The following is a 23,421-nucleotide window of genomic DNA, read 5'->3' as shown; positions in this document are numbered from 1 at the left end:
GGCTGAGGACCGTCTCTTGCCCTAAAGTTGGCATCTAGTGGTGAGGATGAGTGTGCCAGCAGGGGGGCTTCGGCTGGGGAGCTGAGGGGGTGGAAGGATTGCCAGGAGGGAGAATCTGGTTTGGAAGTCGGGGGAGGTCCTCGGGGTTGAACGGAAGGCCGAAGTGAGGATAAATGGGTAGAAAGAAGGGTGGGGGAAGGAGTGGGCAATTGTTTAGGGGAAGAGGGGGGCTAGATTTGATTGGCACATGAAGACTGTACAGTTTGGGAGGGGGCAGAGGCGAAGGATGAAGTAGATGGTGGCTTGGGGATGGGGAGGTGGACCCCTGCAGGGAGGACCCTGTCTGTCTCAGGAATGATGCCTGGACCTGGGTATCAAGCCCTTCCACTGCTTGTTGTGTCCCCTTTAGCCATGGAGGGACAGACTGCAGAAAGCAGGGGCCTTGCAGAAAAAGCTTCCCCTGCTGCGGCACCCCCCAGCTTGTCCTCGCTCGGGGCTGTCTTCATCCTGATGAAATCTGCCCTGGGGGCTGGCCTGCTCAACTTCCCCTGGGCCTTCCACCAGGCCGGAGGGCTGGCCCCGGCCTTCTTTGTGGAACTGGTGAGTTCCTGGGATGTATGTTTGGGGCTTTCTAGGGGCAGGGAGGAGATGGCTTCTGGTTTTCCAGGTGGTTCTTAGGTGTTGCTTCTGCAGAGCCCTCTGTCTTACAAACTGTGCATCTGGGATTTCCTTTCTCTCTGCTAATGAGGGGAGAGGCAGTACCACACAGCACGAGACAGGGAGCTGAGCGGTTCGCAGCAGAGGGTCGCAGAGCCCATTAGACTTCGACAGCACTCACGAATCTGGCCTTACAGTCCCGAGGAGCTGTGTCTGGGCCGCTGGCCTTGCTGACTGTTTTTGTCTGCTGGGCTCAGCTTGATAACGAATTTTAAATCCTGTGTACAACAGAGCTCATGCCTGGAGTGAGTCCCTCCCCCGTACATATACGTGTGCACATCACACACAGCACATGTGCACACGCACAGCACAGCATGCACATGCACACGTGCACACATGCACAGGCCTTCTGTGAATTCGGGGGTGGGGGGTTCAACTTCTTCTGGCTGCTGACTACTACTGCTTCTGACTCCGAGGCCTGGATCCCCGAGTCTAGAGGCTGCACCTCCTTTAGTGGAGGAGAGCCAGCTGACTAGCACAGTGTCATGTTATTTTCTGCACTTCTTCCCCCGGGCTTATAAGAACTATGCCGTTTATGGTCAGCTCTCTGACACGAGTTCCCCTGTTTTATGACAGCCAGCGGGTAATTGATGAGCTTTAACCGTTTGTGAGCCACAAGGCCTTTCAAGTTCGTTTGGGAACTGCTGCTTCCTGCTGTGGTTGGGTCCATTATACACCCCCACTCCCATCCCCAGTGTAGGTCAAGTGCTTGCTCTGTGCTAGCGTTGTTCCAGCACTGGATGAATAAGACAGTGTGGCCCCTGTCCTTGTGACACTTGCGTTTTCAGAGGGAAATCAGACAAGATACAAGTCACCAGAGAACATCATTTCCCGTGGTGGTAAGTGCTGGGAGGGTCAGGTGACAGAAGGGTAGGACAGCCTGCAAGGTGGGCAGCAAGGTTGCTCTGAGGAGGTGATGTGTGAGCCCAGCCACAGTGGAAATGGCAAGAGCTTCTTGTGCATGTATGGGGGCAGCATGGCTGTGCTTGGACGAGTGCAACAGTAAGACTCCTGTTACTGGACGTTGAGGAAGAAGCCCTGCTCTCAGGCCACAAAGGATTAAAGATAAAACGGATGGGGCTTGTGGGCACAGATGCAACCAACCCAGGGCCCCTGGGAAGGGCTGTAAAGGAGTCATATGGGCATCTTGCTGAGATGCAGATTCTGAAATGTGGTTGGTCTGGGAGGCCTGAGATTGTGCATTTCCTACAAACTCCCAGTGACGCGGCTGCTGCTGGTGGCTTGCACTTTGCGTAGGAGGGTCTAGAGACCCCTGCCTTGAGTAGACTTGAGCCCTTAAGGAGACCCCAAACATGAATGCATGGAAACACTGCCAGGGAAAGAATCAGGCAGATATCAGCAACCCTTACACCCATCCAGGCAGTGCTTTTCCTTCCAGAGCTGCCAGGGAGGTGGCCTAGCTGGGGTGACCTCAGTCTGAAGCCAGCCTTTCTCTTAGCCTGTGATACACCATTACCTAGGCCCTACTCCGGCCTGTGGAGCATTGCAAACTCCCCACATCCCAACTTCAGTAGGTGCGGCTGTAGGTCTCTAATGACCCGTTGGCATGTGTGATGTAATGAAACACCAGCCCTCTCTTTGGGGTGGGCTTGGGCCAGCGGTAAAGGCTGCTTTCCTGTTCATGGTACACAGTCCCCTCCAGCAGGTCACCCGCTCCTGTAGAGACAGTTCATTGCCTTAGCAAGTCACAGGCAGAGGCTCCGCCTGACGCCCTCCGCTTCCTTTTGTCCACAAATATTTACAGAGTGGCTGCTTTGTGCCACACACTTCTGTGGGGCAAAAAAAAAACAAGGTACCAGTCTTCAGAGAGCTTAGAGTCTGGTGGATGAGAGATGACAAAGAACCCTGTAATATACGTACAATTGCAAGTAACTGTTTCCTGCCCTGGGGGCTGGCCTGCTCAACTTCCCCTGGGCCTTCCACCAGGCCGGCCCCGGCCTTCCTTGTGGAACTGGTGAGTTCCTGGGATGTGTGTTTGGGGCTCTCCAGGGGCAGGGGGGAGATGGCTTCTGGTTTTCCAGGTGGTTCTTAGGTGTTGCTTCTGCAGAGCTCTCTGTCTTACCAACTGTGCATCTGGGATTTCCTTTCTCTCTGTTAATGAGGGGAGAGGCAGTACCACACAGCACCAGACAGGGAGCTGAGTGGTTCGCAGCAGAGGGTCGCAGAGCCCATTAGACTTCGACAGCACTCACGAATCTGGCCTTACAGTCCCGAGGAGCTGTGTCTGGGTGGCTTTGTCTGTGACAAAGTACCATAGACACCATAGCTTAAAACAACAGAAATTTGTCCTCTAACAGTTCTGGAGGTCAGAAATCCAAAATCAAGGTGTCAGCAGGGCCGTGATCCCTCTGAAGGCTCTAGGGGAGGAGCGTTCTTTGCCTTTTTCTGTGTGTGGTATCCTTAAGCGTTCCTTGGCTTATGGCTGCATCACTCCAGTCTCGGCCTCTGTCTTCACATGGCCTCCTCCCCTGTGTCTGTGTCTTCTCCTCACATGCCTCTTTAAAGACACTTGTCATTGGATTTAGGGCCGACTTGAATAATCCAGGATGATTTCATCTCGAAAGTCTGAATTACATCTGCAGAGACCTACAGGTCACAGTCACAGGTTTCGGAGGCTAGGACACAGACATATCTTTTTGGAGGCCACCGTTCAACCCACTACAGACAGTAATGTGCCCAAGGAAGGTGTGGGCATAGATGCAGCCAACCTGCAGCTCTCCTATCAGGCTTCTATCAGAGCCTGAAGTGGAAGGTTTAGCCTCGCCTGAGGGTGGGAGTGTCAGGGAGGCTGTTTGGAGGGAGGGAGTGCCCTTGGAAAGGAAGCACAGAGAGTAAGCAGGAGTTTGCTAGGTGAAGGGGGAGTGAAGGCCGGGAGGGTGCTCTGGGCCAAGGAGCCGGTGGCACAGGCAAAGTGTAGCGGCTGGAGGGAGCCTGGGCAGTTGTTCTCTGAAATTTCAAGTTTCATATTTCTCCTTGGCAGCCCTAGTTCCAGCTTCTGGAGTAACGTAGGATCAACCTACTTGTCCAGTAGCGTGAGCTGTGTCCGAAGTGTGTAAGGAGGCTTCTCCTCTGGCTGAGTATCTCCCACTCAGGACTGCGCTCCTCCATAGAAACAGAGGACGGGAATTTGCACTTGGAGACTAAGCCCAGCTTAGGAACACACAGCGGTCTGTTCGGGAGAGGCTCAGAAGTACCTGACTCTGAGTGCCAGCTGGGGCTTGTACACATCATTGATGGGAGTATCAAATGGCACAACCACTTGGGAAAGAAAGCAGTTTGGCAGTTTCTTATAAAATTAAATGTATGTCTGCCCCAACACCCAGCAGTTCTAGGTATGTGTCCAGGAAAAATGAAAACATGTGTCCTCGAAAAGACTTGTTCTGGAATGCTTAGCACAGCATTGTTCATAGTAGCCAAAAACTGAAAACAAATCAGTTGTCCATCAACCCAGTGAATGGATAAACACATTGTAATACATTCATGCAACAGAATACTAATCAGCAAAAGTAGGTTTAAACTACTGATGATAAACCCCCATAATGTGATGAATCTCACAAACATCATGCTGAGTGGAAGGAGCCAGTTATGAAAGTATACAAAAATGGACAAATATTAAATCAGTAGTTGCTTCTGAGGGTAGGTGGCGGTAGGAATTGATTGGGAAGGGACATGAGGAAACTTTCCGGGGGGAGGTAATATTCTGTTTCTCAGTAGGGGTTTGGGTGGCACTTGAACATTTGTTGTAACTCTTCAAATGATAACTAGTACCACTTGTTGAGTTGATTCTGACTCCTGGTGACCCCATGTGTGTTGGAGTAGAACTGTGCTCCATAGGGTTTCAATACCTGATTTTTCAGAAGCAAATCACCAGGCTTTTCTTCTGCGGTGCCTCTGGGTAGACTTGAACCTCTAGCCTTTCAGTTAGCAGCTGAGCACATTAACTGTATCATCCATGGACTCCCTTCAAATGATACACTTAAGATTTGTGCTGCCCTTTGTCGCAGGTCACTGGATCATAGATGTATGAGTTTATTTCTGGGCTTTCAATTCTGTTCCATTGGTCTGTGTGTCTGTTGTTGTACCAGTGCCAGGCTGTTTTGATTGCTGTAGCTGTGTAGTATGTTTTGAAATCGGGAGGTGTGGGTCCTCCTACTTTGTTCTTCTCTTTCAGCATTGCTTTGGCTATTTGGGACCTCTTGCCACACCGTATAGGGTTGAGGATTGGTTTTTCTGTTTCTGAAAAGAAGGCTGTTGGAATTTTGATTGGGATTGTGTTGAATCTGTGGATCGCTTTGGTAGTGTTGACACCTTGACAGTGTTGAGTCTTCCAGTCCATGAACATGGAAGATCTTTCCATTTATTTAAGTCTTCTCTAATCTCTTTCAGTAATGTTTTATAATTTTCATTGTATGGGTCCTTTGCATCCTGGTCGGATTTATTCCTACGTATTTTATTCTCTTGGATGCTATTGCCAGTGAAATTGTTCCCCTAATTTCCCTTTCAGATTTCTCATTGGCGGTGTATAGAAGCCCAACTGATTTTTGTTTGTTGGCCTTGTACCCTGCAACTTTGCTAAATTCCTCTATTAGCTCTAGAAGGTATCTTGTGGACTCTCTGGGATTTTCTACGTGTAGGATCATATTCACGAATAGAGGTAATTTTACTTCTTCTTTTCCATTCTGGATGCTTTTTATTTCTTTTTCTTGTCTTAGCGTGATCACAGGAGGGAGGATGGCTCTGAGAAGCACCTTGCACCTGATAATCCCTTCCCCCAAGGAAAGGCATCATCAGAAGAGTCCTGCCATTGAGAAAGTGCAAATGAGTTGGTGTAGGAGTTTGCAGCAAATAATGTGCAATGGGAGATGAAAAGAAGTAGGACAGGGTGTTTTTGTTTCTCGTCTGGAGAAATAAGAAATCAGGATGGTTTATCCTTAGGCACTGAATTGGTAAAGACAAACATAACCCAAAGTTGCTAGATGGTCTCAGACCCTCAAGGAAGGGAGGAGGGGTGGCAGATTTCCTCCTTCCAGCCTCTTTTGGATTCTTGAGTCAGGCATCCAGGTTCTGCTGAAACAGATACATTTTAATCCCCTTCAGTGACACAGAAGATTAAGCCAAAGTGTTAGACATCAGGATTAGGGTAGGGAGGTGAACTGGAAGAGGGTATGAGGGGGCTTCTGGGGTACATCCCTGAGGATATATATATATATGTACATATATATGTGTGTATATGTTGTTAGGTGCCATCGACTCAGTTCTAACTCATAGTGACACTGTACAACAGAATGAAACACTGCTCACTCCTGTGCTATCCTCACAATCGTATGTATATAGGTGTACGTATATATATGTATATATATACGTACACATATATATGTATAAAAGATTTGTGCTGCATTTCATTTATGTAAACTTTATCTCACAAGAGAGAAAAGGACCATAGATAAATATCAGGCTCTGATGAATGATATACATGCCAAAGTATTTGGGGGGAAGCATAGTGCTGTCTGCAACTTACTTTGGAATGTTTCCAAAATGAACATGGATTGATGGATGCATAGAGGGGTGGGTAGACAGGTAGAGATGTGGTAAACAAATACAGTAATCTATTCATGGACAAGTCTAGGTGGTGGGTACATGGCTATTTACTGTAAAATTCTTTCAACTTTCCTGTATGTTTGAAGATTTTTGTAACAAATGTTAGAAAATGTTTAAGCTGAAGGAGAGGGAGTATGGAGAATAATAGTAAGTACCGCCACCATTTCTTGAGCCCTTACCCTGAGCTAAGTGCTTTGCGTGCCTTGTTTAATCCTAACACATCACGACAGCCCTGTAAGTGCTATCCACGCTTCACAGACAGAGAAACAGATAGACTCTGAACCCAGGTATGTCTGCTCCACCTCCAGTTCCTAACCACCATGCTTCCCTTCCTCTCCAGCCACACGTGTGTGGTTAACTCTTCGGGTGTCTGATGTCTCATTTGCCCAACGGGAGCAGAATGGTTAGAATCCCATGGTCACAGACTCATAGCCAGAGACATCTCGTCTCAGGGCAGAGGTGGCGCTGGTGGCACCTCTGGTGGAGGCCCGCTGAGCTGTGGGCAGCCTCGGTCTCTGTGGGCAAGAGGCCCAGTGGGGAGAGCGGCACCAGAGCCCTGAGGGGTAGCTGGCTGGTAGGTACGGTGGTGCACCGCAGGCCTGGGCGCCCTGGCAGACCGTCTCGCTCCGCAGGTCTCCTTGGTCTTCCTGGTCAGCGGGCTGCTTATCCTGGGCTACGCAGCCTCTGTGAGCGGCCAGCCCACTTACCAGAGTGTGGTCCATTGGCTGTGCGGCCCCAGCGTCGGGAAGCTGTGTGAGGCCTGTTTCATCATCAACCTACTCATGATCTCCGTGGCCTTCCTCAGGGTGATCGGGGACCAGCTGGAGAAGCGTGAGTACTGTGGCCCTCGTCATTGCAGACTCCATATGTGCAAATTTGCCGACTCGCTAACGTTTACCCCAAAATCAATACAGTGCTTTCATGGTCATTCATAGACGTGCACAGAGCGGTGAAAGATTTGAGCCTCCCCTTGTGCACCTTCCCAGCTGAGGTTGAACAAAGCAACTCTGTCTTTATGTCCATACTGTAAACAAGTGTCTTTTTTGTGCTGTATTTAGCACCATGTTTTTCGCATTTCTGTGCTTTATTTGTTGGTGATTTTATGGTTTCAAGTGGCTCCCAGGCATAGTGCCGAAGTGCTGTCTTGTGTTCCTAAGCACAAGAAGGCTGTGGTGTGCCTTAGGGAGAAAATATGTGTGTTAGTTGAGCTTCGTTCAGGCGTGAGTTATAGTGCTGTTGGCTGTGAGTTCAATGTTAATGAATTAACAACCTATATTAAGTAAGATATCTTTAAATAGAAACACATATAGAACAAGGTCATGTAGTGATCTGTTGATGAAAATATTGTGACCATAGGCTCATGGGAACCGAACCCTGTATTTTCCCTGGTGCAGTGGTTCAGTATTTCCTAATTCAGTGTCTGCAGAGACACTGAATACAGTATAACTACCACAAATAGTGAGAATCGAGTGTACCTCTATGGGAGTTGGGGCCTGCCCTAGGGCGTGGAGCCTGGTGAGCAGGAGGCAAGGCCCTGTGCTGGGCTGGGGGGACAGAGGAGGCCAAGACCATACCCTGCTCCCAGCATCTGGGGAAGGGAGACTCTGGATGCATAATTACCAGTGTGATGAGAGAGAGGGGCTGCAGCCAGAATGTCTAGTGGAAAGTGCCCATTTTACAGATGAGGAAACTGACGCAACTGCAAAGAAGCCCCTGATAAGAGATGACCAAGACCACCTTTAATTTTGGGACATGTCTATGACTCTCTCAGCTCCCACACAACCATGGCCCCTACCCTCCATTGAAAATCTTCCTCTGAGCGCTGTGTTAGCTGCATCTTGCCAATTTTGATATGCTCTGTTTTCATGTTCATTCTACTCAGAATATTTTCTGATTTTCGCTGTGATGTCTTTTTTGACTCACGGAGTGTTTAAAATTGTGTGGTTTAATTTCCAGTTATTTGGGAGTTTTCTAGGTATCATTTTGGTTTCTATCTTAATTACCTAATATTAAGAGAGAACAAAGTATGTGTGGTTTCAGTCTTTTTTATCAAGACTTGGCCTGTGGCCTAGTACGCGATCTGTCTTGCTGAGCGTTCCATGTGCTCTTGTAAAGGATGTGTATTCTGCAGTTGTTGGGGGCAGTGGTTTAGAAATGCCTGTCAGGTCAGCGTGGTTGACAGTTTTGTTCAGATCTTCTATAGCCTTACAAATTTTCTTTCCCTTTTTTTTTTTTTTTTTTTTTGGTCTAGTTAGTCTATCAGTTTCTGAATGAGAACTATAAAATTGCTTGCTGTGATTACGGATTTGTCTATTTCTCTCTTTAGTTCTCTCTCAGTTTTTGTCCCATGCCTTTCTAAGCTACATGTACATTGCCCCTTTCATCATATGGAACATCCCTTTTTTGTCTCTGACGATACTTTGCCATTGAATCTACCTCATATGATATAGCCACCCAGATTCCTTATGGTTCATGTTTGCATAACGTTTTTCTCTTCGTTCTTTTACTTTGAACCTAACTGTGCCTTGGGATATTAAAATGCATTTCTTGTAGGTAGCATATGGTTGGGTCTTGCTTTTTTTATCCATTTTGACAATCTCAGACTTTTAGTTGGAACATAATTATTGATTGATGTGATTGGATTAAGGTCTACCATTTTGCTGTTTGTTTATTCTGTCTGTCCTTTGGACCATGAGCAAAAAGGCCCCTGGCTGTGAAATGCTGAAATTAAAGGCAGCTATCTCTTAGGAAAGGAGCCCTGGTGCCCAGTGGGTAAGCACTCGGCTGCTAACTGAAAGGTCGATGGTTCACACCCACCAGCAGCTCTGTGGGAAAAAAGACTGGTGATCTGCTCCTATAAAGATTACAGCATAGGAAACCCTGTGGGGCAGTTCTGCTCTGTCTTACAGGGTCACTGTGAGAGAGAATTGACTAGATGGTACACAACAACAACATCTCTTGGGAAGTGCTGTCTTAAAAGCCCTGAGGTTGGTGTATCTGAACCTGCAGGTGGGTGAATGGGCACAAAAATGCCCTTGCCTGCCAGTGGCAAGTAGAGTTGATCTCAAGTTTTGACTCCAGTCAGCGGCCAGTGTTGCTGTGCTGAGAAGGATGCTGAGGCTGTGTTCAGGCTCGATGGTTGAGGGCCACGACCAGTTTGAGCACTGAGGCAGGAATGGGCCACCCTGGCCCTGGGTAGATCGACAGGGATGGAGAGAGTATTGCTTGCGTGTTTCTGGTTGGGTATTTAGGGATGTGCCTTTCCACAGGCAAGCCCAGGCTTCAATGGTGGGGAGGGCAGATACAGGGCAGGATGTGTCCCCTCTGGGTAGGTGCTTGGGTGGGTCATTGGGTACCAATGAGTTGAATGCCGCTGCTACTGCTGAGGACATCGAGGCATGTCCCGGCCCCCGCTGGGTGTGAGCTCCTTCCCTCTGTCTCCGCCAGTGTGTGACTTCCTTCTGCCCAGTGCACTGCCGGCCCTGCAGCCCTGGTACGTGGACCAGCGCTTCACCCTGACCCTGCTCTCCATCCTGGTCATCCTGCCACTATCCACCCCACGGGAGATCGGCTTCCAGAAATACACGAGGTACGGTGTGGCAGGTGCTTCCTGGCAGAGCCACGGTGGCACTGACTGGGTCCCCACCTGGAGAGCGCCTGTGTCTGGGTTTCCCTGGGTGGTGCAAAGGGTGAATGTGCTCAGCTGTGCACCAAAAGGTTGGAGGTTCACGTCCACTCAGAGGCACCTCAGAAGAAAGGCCTGGTGATCTACTTCTGAAAAATCAGCCATTGAAAACCCTGTGGAGCACAGCTCTACTCTGACACACATGAGGTCACCATGGGTTGAGGTTGACTCAACAGCAACTGGTTTGGTTTTTGGGGGTTTTTTTTGGTGGGATTAGGAGAGAGCTGCCAGGATTGGCCTTCCCATTTGGAAAAGAAAAACAAATGAAAAAATTATATAAGTAATAGGTGGAAAATATAGACAAGCAACAAGGAAAATGACTTGTAATATCATGTGCTGCTAACATTTTGCTATTGAATTGTTGTAGACTTCTTTATGCACAGATACACAGATCCTTTTTTTTTAATGGTCTGAGGCTTTATAAAATAAAGCCTGGCAAAATTACCCATACAAGCTGTAGCCTTCCTTTCCCTTGTGGTATTGAACACAGACATAGATTTTTCACTTGGGGACTAGAACACAGAAATGGTGGGCAGAAGCCCTCACCCCCTGTGCACCTCCCACCCATGGAATGTGTCTAGCCAAGTTAGGGGCCCCTCCTCGTCTGCAGTGCGGCTGAGCCAGTGTCCAGGCTTAGACGCCACGTCCGTGACACTGGCTGGCATTATGCTGGGGAGAGGGAGACATATTGTTGCTGTGGGCCTGGCACCGCTAGGAACTTGGCAGGTCTGCCCTCTGGGCCTGAGAACAGCTCTGCTTGAAGTGATCTACTGCCATCCCCGTTGTATAGATACGGGCATTGAGGTTCAGAGAGGTGAGCCACTGCCTGACGCCTGGCTAGTGGGAGGCAGAGCTGGCATGCAAGCCCCACTCAGCCTGGCTCCAAGGCCCCACCTGGCGAGGTTTCTGTTCCTGTGCATTGATTGTATGCACCACCCTCCCTGCCCCACTCCCCTAACACTGTGTGTGTCTTAGCATCCTAGGTACCTTGGCTGCCTGCTACCTGACCCTAGTCATCATGGTGCAGTATTACTTCTGGCCTCAGGGCCTGGTTCGGGAGCCCCATTTTTTGCAAAGGTGAGTCTAAGGGACTGACTCTTTGTTGCATCATGGGGGAGGCACAGGGGATGCAGTGATGGGGTCCTTGGAAGACCAGGTCCCCAAAGTTTGCAGAGAGCCCCGGCTCCCTCCTATGAAGTCCTGGTCCTGGTGATGGACTGGATATGGGAAACAAGAGCGAGGAGAGGCTCAAGGATGACTTGGAGGTTTTTGGCTTGGATAAAATGGTGGGAGGAGCAGGTGCAGGGCTTGTGTTAAGTTGGAGATGGCTTTGAGACGTCTAAATGGAGACATCGAGTCCACAGCCAGATCTTTGTGTCTGGAGTTCAGGAGACTTGAGATGTGGGCTGGAGAGAGAAACGGGACTGATGTTGGCCCCCAGATGCCCTGTAGGGCCGTGAGCCCGGCTGAGATCTCAATGGAGACCTGTAGTCTGAGCCTGCAGCATGGGGAGGCCAGGAGATGAGGAGGAGCTAGTGGACGGCGAAGCCCTGGAAATCAAGCAGAGAGTGTTCCAAGGAGGTGGGAGTGCTAGCCGCCCTCTGTGCTCATGGGTCCCGGAGGACTGAGCATTGCATTTGGCCATGGAGGTCCCTGTGAGTGGATGAGCCATGTGTGGCAGGGGAGGCGTGGGGTAGAAGACAGGTGGATTCAGCTCAAATGAGCAGGAAAAGAGAAGAGGAGCCGGTGCAGACAAACAAGTCTTTGGAGGAGTGGAGGAGAGAAACGCGCAGTGGCTGGACAGGGACATGGGGGTCAAAGGAGGCAGCGATCACAGCACAGTCTTGTGTTGATGGGGATGATCCAGGAGAGAAGGGAAAATCGCTGACACAAGAGAGAACTGGATCTGTGGCTGATCTGTGTCCTCGAGTCGACAAGGGAATCTGGTGGAGATGCGGCCATAGGTTGGAGCACCACAGGCTCAGCCCCGGAGCAGGTGGAGGACGGAACGTGTGCACCGGAGGCTGGTGGATGGAGTGGTGGACACACAGGGGCTTTTCTTATGATTTTCAATAGAAAGAATGACACTTAGGAAAGTGTCTTGAGCTGTCAGCAGGATGGAGAGACCATCTCCTAAGATGGATAAAATGGTCAGGAGGCAGTGCGAGCTGCACCCAGGCCTGGAGTCGGCCAGAGCAGCTAGGGGTTCCCTATTGCTGCTGCCACAACTTACCAAACATTCAGTGGCTTCAAACAACCCACATTTATTAGCTCACAGTTCTGGAGGTCAGTGTCTGACTTGGGTCTCACTGGGCTAAAGTCAGGTGTTGGTAAGGCTGGTTCCTTCTAGAGACTCTAGAAGAGAATCCATTTCCTTGCTTTTTCCAACTTCTAGAGGCCACCCACATTCCTTGGCTTGTGGCCCCTCCCACCATCTTCTAAGCCAGCAGCATAGCTTTTCGCTGACCCTGCTTCCATAGTCACATCTTCCTCTGACCACAGCCAGGAAAGGCTCTCTGATTTCAAGAATTCATGTGATCAGATTGGGTTCACCTGTACAATCCAAGATCATCTCCCCAGCTCAAGGTCCTTAATCTCAATCCCATCTGCTCTGTCCCCTTTGCCATCTAAGGTGTAATGTAATCACAGGTTCTGGGGACTAGGGCGTGGACGTCTTTGGGGACATTATCCTGCTGACCACAACCAGGAAACACCGCTCTGGCATGGGCACTGTTCATCTCCCACTCTGATGCCCGTCCCCGGAAGGTGCTGAGGGCTAGCACCCAGGGGTGCTTGTCAGGGAAGTCGGGGAACCACCAGTGGGGACCACTGAGAGGGCTTGACCTGAAGATTCTGCCTCTTGCACACCCCTTACCCCCTTGGGGTGGTTTGGGCAGAACTCAAACCATCCTTACGCTCTGAGGGATGTTTGATGGATCCTGCCTGTGTCCCAGCCCCTCACCAAGTAAGCTGAGAGTTACTTCTAGCAGCTCTGCACCCAAGCTCTGCCTTTGCATGGGCTGTCAACTTACTGTATGTCAGGAAGGATGCTTGTAGAATGTGCTGCATTTAGCAACATCCTTTCCATCTCCAAAAACCCAGTAGTGGACACGGGAATTGAGATACATCTTGCAGTCATGCTCAGCTGCATTTTTTTGACACCACTTAGAATTTGTCCTTTCAAGTGGAAGGTTGTTTTGAGTTTAACTTTTCTTTAACAAACACCTGTTCTCATCTATTTACAGCCCTTCCTCCTGGACCTCAGTGTTCAGTGTCTTCCCCACCATCTGCTTTGGATTCCAGGTAATTTTAGCATCTGTACCGCAGAGTGTGACAGTGTGAAGGCCGTGCATGTCTGCCTGTTCCCTTGGGAGTTCATTGCCTCCCTGTGGGGAGAGAGCTTTGAAGACTTGTGTTGGGCATGCTGAGCTTGCAGACACCCACCTCTGGCCTGAGGCTGTCTTCCATAGACTGTACATCCAGACTTGGGGGTGGGTTCAGTGAGGCGTGAGTTGCCATTGAAACTGGGAACGTACGTACGGCCACTGACAGCCTAACACTAGCACTGGTGTTGAGCGTGGGGAGTCTGGGACCTGGCCCCTCCCTGCAAGGTCCCTGCAGGAGGTTCACTGGTCACTTGATGTGGAGGCTTAGAGCCGCCTACTGAGTCATGCACACACACGTTGCGCAGGTGGATTCTGCCCTACGGGACATGGAGAGGAAAGAGCCCACTGGTCCCTGCCTCAGGGGCTTACAGTTTAGAGGGGCTGGCAGGTGTGTAGGCAGCTGCGGGGTGCACGGGCTAGAATTTTCCCAGATGGTGCGGGAGGAAGGATGGAGGGTGTGTAGAACTGCAGGGGAGAGCTTCTCATCTCGCCTGGAGGGGCAGATTCAGAGGATGGGAGGCCTGATGGGAATCCTGCAGACCCAGTGGGAGCACCAGCTGAAGGGGAGGGAGATGGGGCATGGAGGTGAGAGAGACCCAGGCCCGTTTGGGGAGCATGGGAGGTGCCCGCCGCTCTGCAGAAGGGGTCCAGTGAGGGCCTGGGCTTGGCTCCTGCCTGCTGCTCTGTCTTGTGGTTTCCAGCCCTTGTAGCAGGTGGCTGCGGACTCTGCTCTTTCATTGTTTATTAGGGAAGATCTGCCTCTTCTGAATACAGCCACCCACCCACAGCCACAGCCAGACTGCCCCGAAGTAAAGTAGGCTTCACCAGGTGAGGTGCCCAGGGTTGAAAACAGCACCTCAGCCTCATAGCCTTTGAGTGTTTTCTTTGCTCACCCATCAGCCAGCTTCTGTTTCTGTTCTTCATCTTGCATTTTCTTTTTTTTTCAAATCCTGAAATGTTTCCATTTATCTTCCTTATAAATGATATATTGCTTCTGGGGCTTAGCAAGCGCCTCACTGGAATCTCTCACATTTCTTCTTGCACGCCCAATATTTTGAAAGATCCGAAGCGATGATTTCACTGTCAGCTGTTTGGACTTGGTGTATCGGCCCCTCTCCCACCCTGAGCGGTGCCATCTGGCTGGGCGGGCTCACCCCGGGAGCCTGCTCTCAGATGCTTACAAGGGGCGCCCCCTCACCTCCGCCTCATCACCCTCGGCCGGTTGTCCTAGCAACCGAGGCCTGAGCTGTGGTTTCCAGGGACACGGATGCCATGGTGGAGAGTTGGGGGTGGATGTGAAGTAAAGGGATGGGGGTAGGGTAGAAGACTGTGGCTGGCACGGGCTACAGGCATCCTGACCATCAGGGCTGCAGGATTGACCCTGGGGGCCAGGGATGGGGGAGGACAAACGTAGATGAAGATGGTAGGACATAGGGTGAAGATGGGGGCATGGCTGAGGGGGGCGAGCACAGGGAGGCCACCTATTATCAGGAGCGCTGACTCTAACATACCACCCCCAGACACAGAAGTGGGGCACCCTCTTCCCAGCCCCCATGACCACACTTGGGTATGTTTATGTTTTTTATGTTATTGAGATATAATTCACATAGTGTGTAATTCATCCATTTAAAGTATACAATTTAGTGAGTTTTAATAGAGTCCTGCAGCCATCACCACAATCAATTTTAGAACAATTTCATCACCCCAAAAAGAAACCCCAGACCCCTTAGCCATCACCCCCAAAGCCACCCATTTCCCCAGCCCCTGGCAACCACTGATTTGCTTTCTGTCTCTATGGATTTGCCTATTCTGGATATTTCATATAAATGGATCATATGATGTTTATCCTTTTATGACTGATATTTTGCTCCGCATGATGTCTTCAAGGTTCATCCATGTTGCGGCATGCATCAGGACCTCATTTCTGTTTATGACTGTGTAGTATTCCATTCTGTGTATAGACCACAACTTATGTATCCATCCGTCTGTGAGTGGACACTTGGGTTGCTTCCATTCTTTGGCTGTCACGTGCTCTGTCCTGTGTTCCACCACGTGGCTGCATCCAGCGACAGAGGTACTCAGAGCCCAGGAAGTGAGGGAACATGGCCACAAGGAGCTCGAGAGGGGGCAGGAGTAAAGCAGGTGGAGTCTGTGGTTTCAGTCAGAGCGAGTGTGTGAGTGGACATGAGGGTGGGAACCTGCCCTCCCTCAGGGATCCTGGGAGACCCTGGAACCCACAGGGAGCACTTAGTTATGTCAGCCCGTCTCAACCCTAGCCACGCACCAGAGTCCCCTTTTAGAACTAGGGCCTGTTGTTGTTGGGTGCCGTCGAGTCGATTCCAACTCACAGTGACCTTGTATGACAGTAGAACTGCCCCATAGGATTTCCTTGGCTGTAATTTTTACAGACATAAATCTCTAGGTCTTTCTCCTGAAGAGCCACTGGGTGGGTTCAAACCACTGACCTTTCAGTTAGCAGCTGAGTGCTTAACCACCGCACCACCAGGGCTCCTTAGAACCAGGGCCTACCCTAGATAAACTGGTCCGAATCACAGGGTGGGCTCTTGTGATTAGTTACATATATTTTACACTTAGAAGTCTCTATCACAATATACACAATGACTTATGTGCACTCCCAAGTAACGTTACCCAAATAGGATCTAGAGCAGTGTCAGCCCCCACCAAGGCTCCCTCTGCCCTGTCCAGTCAACAGTCACCCCCAAGGAGCCCACTATTCTGCCTTCTCTCACCATAAAGCAGAGCAGCTGTTCTCAACTGGGACAGTTTTTCCCCCGGGGACGTTGCCAGTGTCTGCAGACATTTTTGGCTCCATAACTGGGGTGGGAGGTGTTACTGGCGTCTAGAGGAAGGAGGCCAGGGATGCTGGTCTTGGTTTTCCCCATCTGGAAAATGGGTGCACTGCCATCTGCTATGTTCAGCTGCTGTGAGTGCAACCTCCTACAATGCACAGGACAGGTCCCCCACCACAAGGAATTTAATCTGGTACCAAATGTCAACAATTCCAACGTTGGGAAGCTCTGCCCTAGACTTGCTGGGCGTGTAGTGTGAACTTCACATCAATGGGAACATGCACTGTGAATCAGTGTATCTGGCTTCTTTGCTTACCATCACATCTGTGAGGTTCGTCTGTCGTGGCACATGCTCACGTTCATCCGTTTCCACTGCCGCGTAACAGTCTATGTGAGTGTCCTGCGGTTTACTTGTGCGTCCTACCGTGGATGGCCATTTGGGGTTCCCTGTCTTTGGGCTGTGAAGGTTCTCTGAACAGCTGCGGGTGACGCTGAGGCCCATGGCCGCCCTCTCCCCTCAGTGTCACGAAGCTGCCGTCTCCATCTACTGCAGCATGCGCAACCAGCATCTCTCCCACTGGGCCCTGGTCTCCACGCTGTCCCTGCTGGCCTGCTGCCTCATCTACACGCTGACAGGTAAGGCCCTGCCTGGGCGGCCGGGAGAAACGGGAATGATAACAAGCACTGATCTAGAGCTTTCTGTGTGCTGGGCACCATGCTAAGCATTTTGTGTGCTTTAACTCATTCGGTCCTTCACACCCTACAGGAAACACCCCACTTCACAGATGAGGAAGTGGAGGCTCAGAGGGCTCCCACCGCCCAAGGCCTCACAATTAGATGTGGCAAAGCTGAGACCCAAACTCAGGTCTGGCGTCTCCAGAGCCCTGACTCACACACTGCAGCCCTGCTCGCAGTCGGAGGGGACAGCAGTAGTGATGATCACTGTAGGGTCATCTGGGGCGGTTTACAACATGCTCCCACGGATGCAGTGGATTTGGGAGCTCACACATCCATGCAGTAGTAACAGGGTCTTCACAGGGAACAAGACTGGTTCAGAGAGGTGCAGCGCCATGTCCAAGGCCACACAGCACATCCGTGCACAGCCCCAGGTCTTGGGTTCCGCTGACTGCTGGCCTGCTGTCTGCCTCCAGCCCAGTGGCCCTTTCTTTCATCCACCTATTGGACTTAGGGAGCCCTTGGGGTAACAGCGAGTGTGTTGGACCAGCCTTGAACTCTTGTGGTTTCCCAAGGAATTGCTGGGTGATCTTTTCCCCAGCTGGGAGGTCCCTGTCAGTCTGAGGGCCATGACTCACATCACCCTAGATGGCCCAGGTGTCAGCAGGATCACGAGACTCCTTGGAAGGGGCTTAGAACACTGTTTGAAGCTGAGACAAGTGACAGCCCTTGGCCAGAGGCAGAATGTCTCAGGACAAGGCTGGTGACCTGGATGCTGAGAGGCAGCATTGTGTTGCAGGAGGGGAGGACTTCGACCTTGTCCTGGCTCCACCATCGCTAGACGTGTGATTCTGGGCACTCGTTGACACTCTCGACTTGATTTTCCCCATCTGGAAATTGGGTGCACTGCCAGCTGCTACGTTCAGCTGTTGTGAGTGCAATGGACAGGGTTGGAGAGGTATACCATAGTTTCAAAGTACTGTGTGCTTCCAGTCAGCGCTTACTCCATGAGCAGCCCCGCCCGGCTCTGCGGGCAAGGAGGAGGAGGAGGATCAGCACTCACCCCACGGGCAGCCCTGCCCGGCTCTGTGGGTGAGGAGGAGGAGGGTCACCGCTCACCCACAGGCAGGCCCACCCAGCTCTGCAGGCGAAGAGGAGGAGGGGCAGCCCTCATTCTGCCCAGCAGAAGCTGTGAGTCAGAGAGCAGAGTAACACGCAGGCTTAGGACAGGAAGGTCTTGGGAAATGACAGGATAGCAAGACCCTCCCCAGCTCCTCTGTCAGCTCCTGAAGACCACCCCAGGGGTGGTAAAGCCAGGTGCTGTCAGTGTGTGGGCGTGGGGGCCACAGTCTTTCTCTGATTGGTGCTCCCTGGCTTCCATACTATCCCACCTCCCAGGGGCTTACGGCTTCCTGACCTTCGGGGCAGGTGTTTCTGCTGACATCCTAATGTCCTACCCTGGCAACGACGTGGTTGTCATCGTCGCCCGAGTCCTGTTTGCCGTCTCCATTGTGACCGTCTACCCCATCGTGCTCTTCCTGGGGAGGTGAGGCCTGGCTTGTCATGGAACCCTCTCCTCATGGCTGTTGCCTCCCATGGTCCGGGTCCTGCCTTGGTGGAGGAGGGGCTGTGAGGGTCCTGGGGCTGCCGTTTAACAAATCACCACACACCGGGACACTTCAGACAACAGAGTTATCCCCTCGCAGTTCTGGAGGCCACAGTCCTGATCAAGGTGTTGTCAGGGCCTTGCTCCCTGTCAGGTCTCCAGGGAGCATCTGTTCCATGTCTGTCTCTTAGCCCCTGGTGTTGCTGGCCCATCCTTGGCGCTCCTTGGTTTGTGGCAGCATCACATCAATCTCTGCCTCTGTTTTCACATGGCCTTCTTCCTGTGCGTGTTATTTATATGTATCTCATCCAATTCCATGCTGTTTGGCAGATAAATAATCACAAAGCTGGTTTAAAGTGCCTGCAGTACAGCAAGAAAAGACAGTTTACAGGAAGGTGAAGACAAAAGGCAGATAGATAAGCAGGTTAGAGTTGCAAGACAGTGGCCCTGTACCTGCTTGGAAAGGGCCAGAAAGTGGTGCCAAGCTCCCAGCAGCCAAGGTGAAGAGGGAAACCTGGTCAGTCATGTGATCCACCAGGTCCTTAACAATGGAAACAAGCCAATTACTCAGGACCCATGGCTATTCCTGACACCAGGTCAGAGAGTCACCTTCAGGACCTTCTTCCAACCTTGCATGGCAACGTAGCTTGCCTGTCTCGCTGTCTCTCTCATGGACTCATGCTCTCTCCAACTTGATGCATCTTTCTCTGCCAGCAGCACTGCTGGCTGCTGTATCCTTGTCTTTCGGCCCTAGAACCTGTCGATGTGCCTGCCTAGGGCCCGTCGTGGTGCTGGGCACCCCGGGAAGAACATCCATGATGACTAATGTTTGTTGTGACTCAGTGTGTGCTGGGTGCCAAGCTAGCACGAGGTGTAGGGACTGCTGTCATCTCATCTCAAAGCTGAGGAGACGAGACCCTGAGTGTCAGCCCATGCACTTGGCCTGCCTCCTGTTGGCCCTCTCTGCTGGTCTCCTGTGGGTTGGTCGGGAGGCCTGGAGGGGACAGTGAGGGCTGGGCCACCTGGCGGCCCTGGTCAGTGGTGGGCGTGGCCTCAGGTCGGTGCTGCAGGACTTCTGGAAGAGGAGCTGCTGCAGGGCTCCCCCCGACCCTTCAGGGTTAGGGGTGCGGATGCCGCTGACCATCTCATGGGTCGCCGCAACGCTCACCATGGCCCTGCTCCTGCCTGACCTCGGTGAGGTCATCGGCATCATTGGTGGCATCAGCTCCTTCTTCATCTTCATCTTCCCAGGTGAGACGCCCCCAGCCCAGCTTCCTAGCCGCACATTCCTCCTGCCCCAGCTCGGCTCTGCAGGGTTCCCACTGCTGGCCTGTGGGCTCCCTAAGGCCACAGCTCTGGGGGGAAGCCCCATCGAGTTGGGTGGCTCCCAGCCCTGTTTGTTGAGCATCTACTCGAGCCAGGCACGGGGCTGGGTGCTCTACAACCTCCCCATTTAAACATCTCAGCAGCCCAGAATGGGAGTACTGTCATCATCCTCATCCTACAGATGAGAGAACTGAGGCCCAGGGACCCCCAGGCCCACACGAGTTAGAACGCAGCAGAGCTGAGATTCAAACCCACCCCTCTTCCCACCTATTACTGCCACCTCACACTAGGGGATTCTATGTTATTTATTAAGTAATGTCTTTGAATATGTGAACTTCACATGGTTCAGTTACTGCCTGACCTCCTTTGTTGACAAGATGTAGAGCTGAGACCCCAAAACCCAGTCCTTCTAGCTCCAAGCCGGGCCTTCACCTCTGCGCTCTCCCCTCCTGAAGGGGCATGAGGCAGTTGGGCCACCTTGGGGCAGAGGCCCTGCCTGGCCCCTTGGGGTCCCTACTGCATGTGGATGGAGCCCCTGGGCACTCAGGAGTGTCCCCATTTCCCCTTCACAGGTCTGTGCCTCATTTGTGCCATGGATATCGAGCCCTTGGGGCCAGGACTCAAGTAAGTGTCCCCAGAGGAGGGGCAGTGAACTGGGCACGCAAGAGGCTCTGGTGAGAGTCCACAAGCATGAGCGTGTATGCAGTAGATGCTGGAGACCCTATTGCCCAGCCTCCTCTGTAGATGGGAGGTTGCAGCCCACAGAGGGGGAGGACCTTGTCGGGTCTGAGAGAGTCTGCACAACTTTTACTCCCATTTCACAGATGTAGAAACTGAGGCTAAGAGGGGGAAACATGCTGTGTGAGGGTGCTGGGGCTGCCATAACAAATTACCCACACTGGGTTTTTTAAAACAACAGAAATTGATTGTCTTAGAGTTGTGGAGGCCAGAAGTCTGAAATCAAGGTAGTGGCAGGGCCATTCTCTCTCTGAAGGCTCTAGGAAAGGAGGCTTCCTTGTCTCTTCCAGCTTCTGGTGGTTGCTGGTATTCGTTGGCTTGTGGCTGCGTCCATCTGATCTCTGCCTTCATTGTCACATGGCCTTCTCCCTGGGTGTCTTCTTACAAGGACACCAGTGATTGGATTTAGGACCCACCCTAATCCAGTATGACCTCTTCTTAGCTAATTACATCTGCAAGACTCTAATTTCCGAACAGGCCACATATCTTTTTGGAGGCTGCCACCTAACCCACTATAGATGTGCTTCAGCTGTACAGCTGGCAGGCCGTAGGTTTGGGCCTCAGTGCAGGCTGGTGCCTCCACATCCCTGTTTCTCCCACCACACGGAGCCCCAGCTTGGTTTTATCAAAGTGGCAGGTCCAGCGTGCTCCCCTTCTGGGCAGAGAAGGGCTTTCTGTTATAGAGCTGGCCCCCTGGTTGCCTGGTGACCGTCTAAAGGGTTCACTCCCTACAGCAGGCTCTGAAATACTGCTTTTGTTTTGTCCCTGGGTCCAAGCTCATAACAGCTTTTACTGATGAGCTTTCAAGATATTTTCCTTTCTTCTTCCCTCTGATCCATAGAAGAGGCTTCAAGCAATGCTGCAGCAAGGTCACGTTCACCCTGGGTGGTCGGGTGTTTACTGCCCCGGGCATCTGCCTGGCCAGAGATGTTCCTTCCATGACAACAGAGCTTTCTGGCCTTAATGGGGCCAGAAATATCTGCCAGCCGTGCCATTTTGTGGGAACCTTATTATTGCTCTCACCTCATTGTCTGCCTCCCGTCTTTTCTGGTTACATTATGAGGCTGCAAATGTGACCTCAGCTGCCGCCAGTCCTGGCCGCCTCCGCCCACCCAGGCCGCTACTGTCTCCACTGTGGAATCTGAGGCCCTGTCCAACTCCATTGCGTGTCTTAGAATCTTCTCCTCCTCCCTCACTTTGGATGGTTTTGCCAATGTGAGGGGCAGAAAAGGATGGAGTTTGTAACTAGGACCCTCCCTCCCATGTCTTTGTATTTGGCAGGATATTAGGGCAGGATGAGGTTTTGAAATCACAGGTGGAGAATTTTTTTTAATTGCCTAGGTAGTTTTTGGTGGGTACTTTATTTCCCGTTGTCTTGAGCCCATCGCTACAGGTAAAGGAGAATACTCCGAATTTGTCCCAGAATACTGAGCTGTTCCCTCGAGCACTGGGCATGTCTTTCAGAGGCCCAGAAGGGCGCGTGCTGACACGGGTTTGTTACGTCGGCAGGTGCTGCCTGGAGCTCTGGGGCGTCGCCTCCGTGCTGGTGGGCACCTTCATCTTCGGCCAGAGCACAGTGGCAGCTGTCCTGGAGCTGTTCTAAACAGGAGCGTCCTCCGCACACCCCCGTCCACTGCCCAACAGACGACCCTTGTTTCCAACATCAACGCCTTCGCCTCCGCAGGCTGTTCAGCTGGGCTTCCGCTAGTGCACAGGGTTTCTGGTGCCATCGTGGGGGCGGGGGCTGAGGCCCAGGGAGCCCTGCTTGGGTGGTGTTGGGATCAGGAACATCAGGTAGGTGCAGTGCACAGTGGGCGAAAGCCCCTACTCAGGCTAAAGAGAGGACAAGATGGAGTATCTGCCTAGGGCCTAGGGAGGGAAGCGGCGGGGCCAGGGAGGCCAGCCATGTCCTTGGGCTCGTCCGCACTGATGCCGCACAGGGCCGTGGGGATGTCCCAGACACTGATGGATTCAGGTCACTCTTTCTCTGCCTTGGGACATCATCCTCGAAGTGAGCAGCACCCAGCACAGAAGAGGAAGGGCTGACATTCAAGGCCACCTTTGTCGGGGAAGGCAGTGGCCAGGCTCTCTGTGGGTTACGTCATGGAGCCTGTACATGTGCTGCGCGAGGTTGGTGGCCATGTGTCCACTCTTCGTTTTTTCCCACCTGTCCACCTGCATGGAATGGTTTTCAGTACATTCACAGGTTGTACAACCATCACCACTATCTAATTCCAGAAGCTTTTCATCACTCCCACAAGAAAATACTTCCCCCTGTGTCACCCCTTCCCCCTAAGCCTAGGCAACCACTAATACACTTCGTGTCTCTCCAGATTTGCCTTTTCTGGACATTTTATATAAATGGCGTCATACAGTACGTGGTCTTCTGTGGCTGGCTTCTTTCACTGAGCATGATGTTTTCTAATACATCCATTTTACGTGAGGCAACTGAGGCTTGGGAAGGTCAAGACCTGCCCTGTGAGGTACAGAGATGGGGCCAGTACTGATTTCGGGCTGGATGCCATCGTCCATTTCCTTTCCACTCCACGTATCACCAAAGAGTGGCCCAAGGGGTAGGGACTAGGATGCCTAGCCTGGGCTAGGAGGAGCCCTCTGCCCTCCTCCACCCTGGAGCTGAGAAGTGCTGCAAGTATAGACTCCAACCAGTGAGGGGGACACAGAGCCATTCTGCAAGCCTCTCTCTGACCAGCCCCCCACAACCAGCCACACCTTATCTTCAGTGGCCACAGGCCTTCAGGGCTAGGGCCTCAGGGACCAGGACATGTGCTGGGGCACAATTGTCCTAATGGGTCATTTACCTCCCCAGAGTGGGCAGCAAGAATGGGTAACAGTCACTTA

General features: G+C 51.7%; 1 protein-coding gene across 1 annotated transcript; it reads left to right on the top strand.

The window, feature by feature from the left end:
• The first annotated feature begins 411 nt into the window (after positions 1–411).
• SLC38A8 (solute carrier family 38 member 8) lies at positions 412–22,165 on the top strand. Its single transcript, XM_004377727.1, has 10 exons — positions 412–600; positions 6,969–7,167; positions 9,784–9,925; positions 10,997–11,098; positions 13,267–13,324; positions 16,739–16,853; positions 18,291–18,438; positions 19,556–19,749; positions 20,397–20,448; positions 22,072–22,165. The coding sequence occupies exons 1-10, from the start codon at positions 412–414 to the stop codon at positions 22,163–22,165; spliced, it is 1,293 nt and encodes a 430-aa protein (XP_004377784.1).
• The last annotated feature ends 1,256 nt before the right edge of the window (positions 22,166–23,421 follow it).

Source organism: Trichechus manatus, unplaced genomic scaffold (genome assembly GCF_000243295.1).
Source record: "Trichechus manatus latirostris isolate Lorelei unplaced genomic scaffold, TriManLat1.0 scaffold00053, whole genome shotgun sequence".
NCBI classification, from domain to species: Eukaryota; Metazoa; Chordata; class Mammalia; order Sirenia; family Trichechidae; genus Trichechus; species Trichechus manatus.
This window is presented reverse-complemented; position numbering and strand designations above follow the sequence as displayed.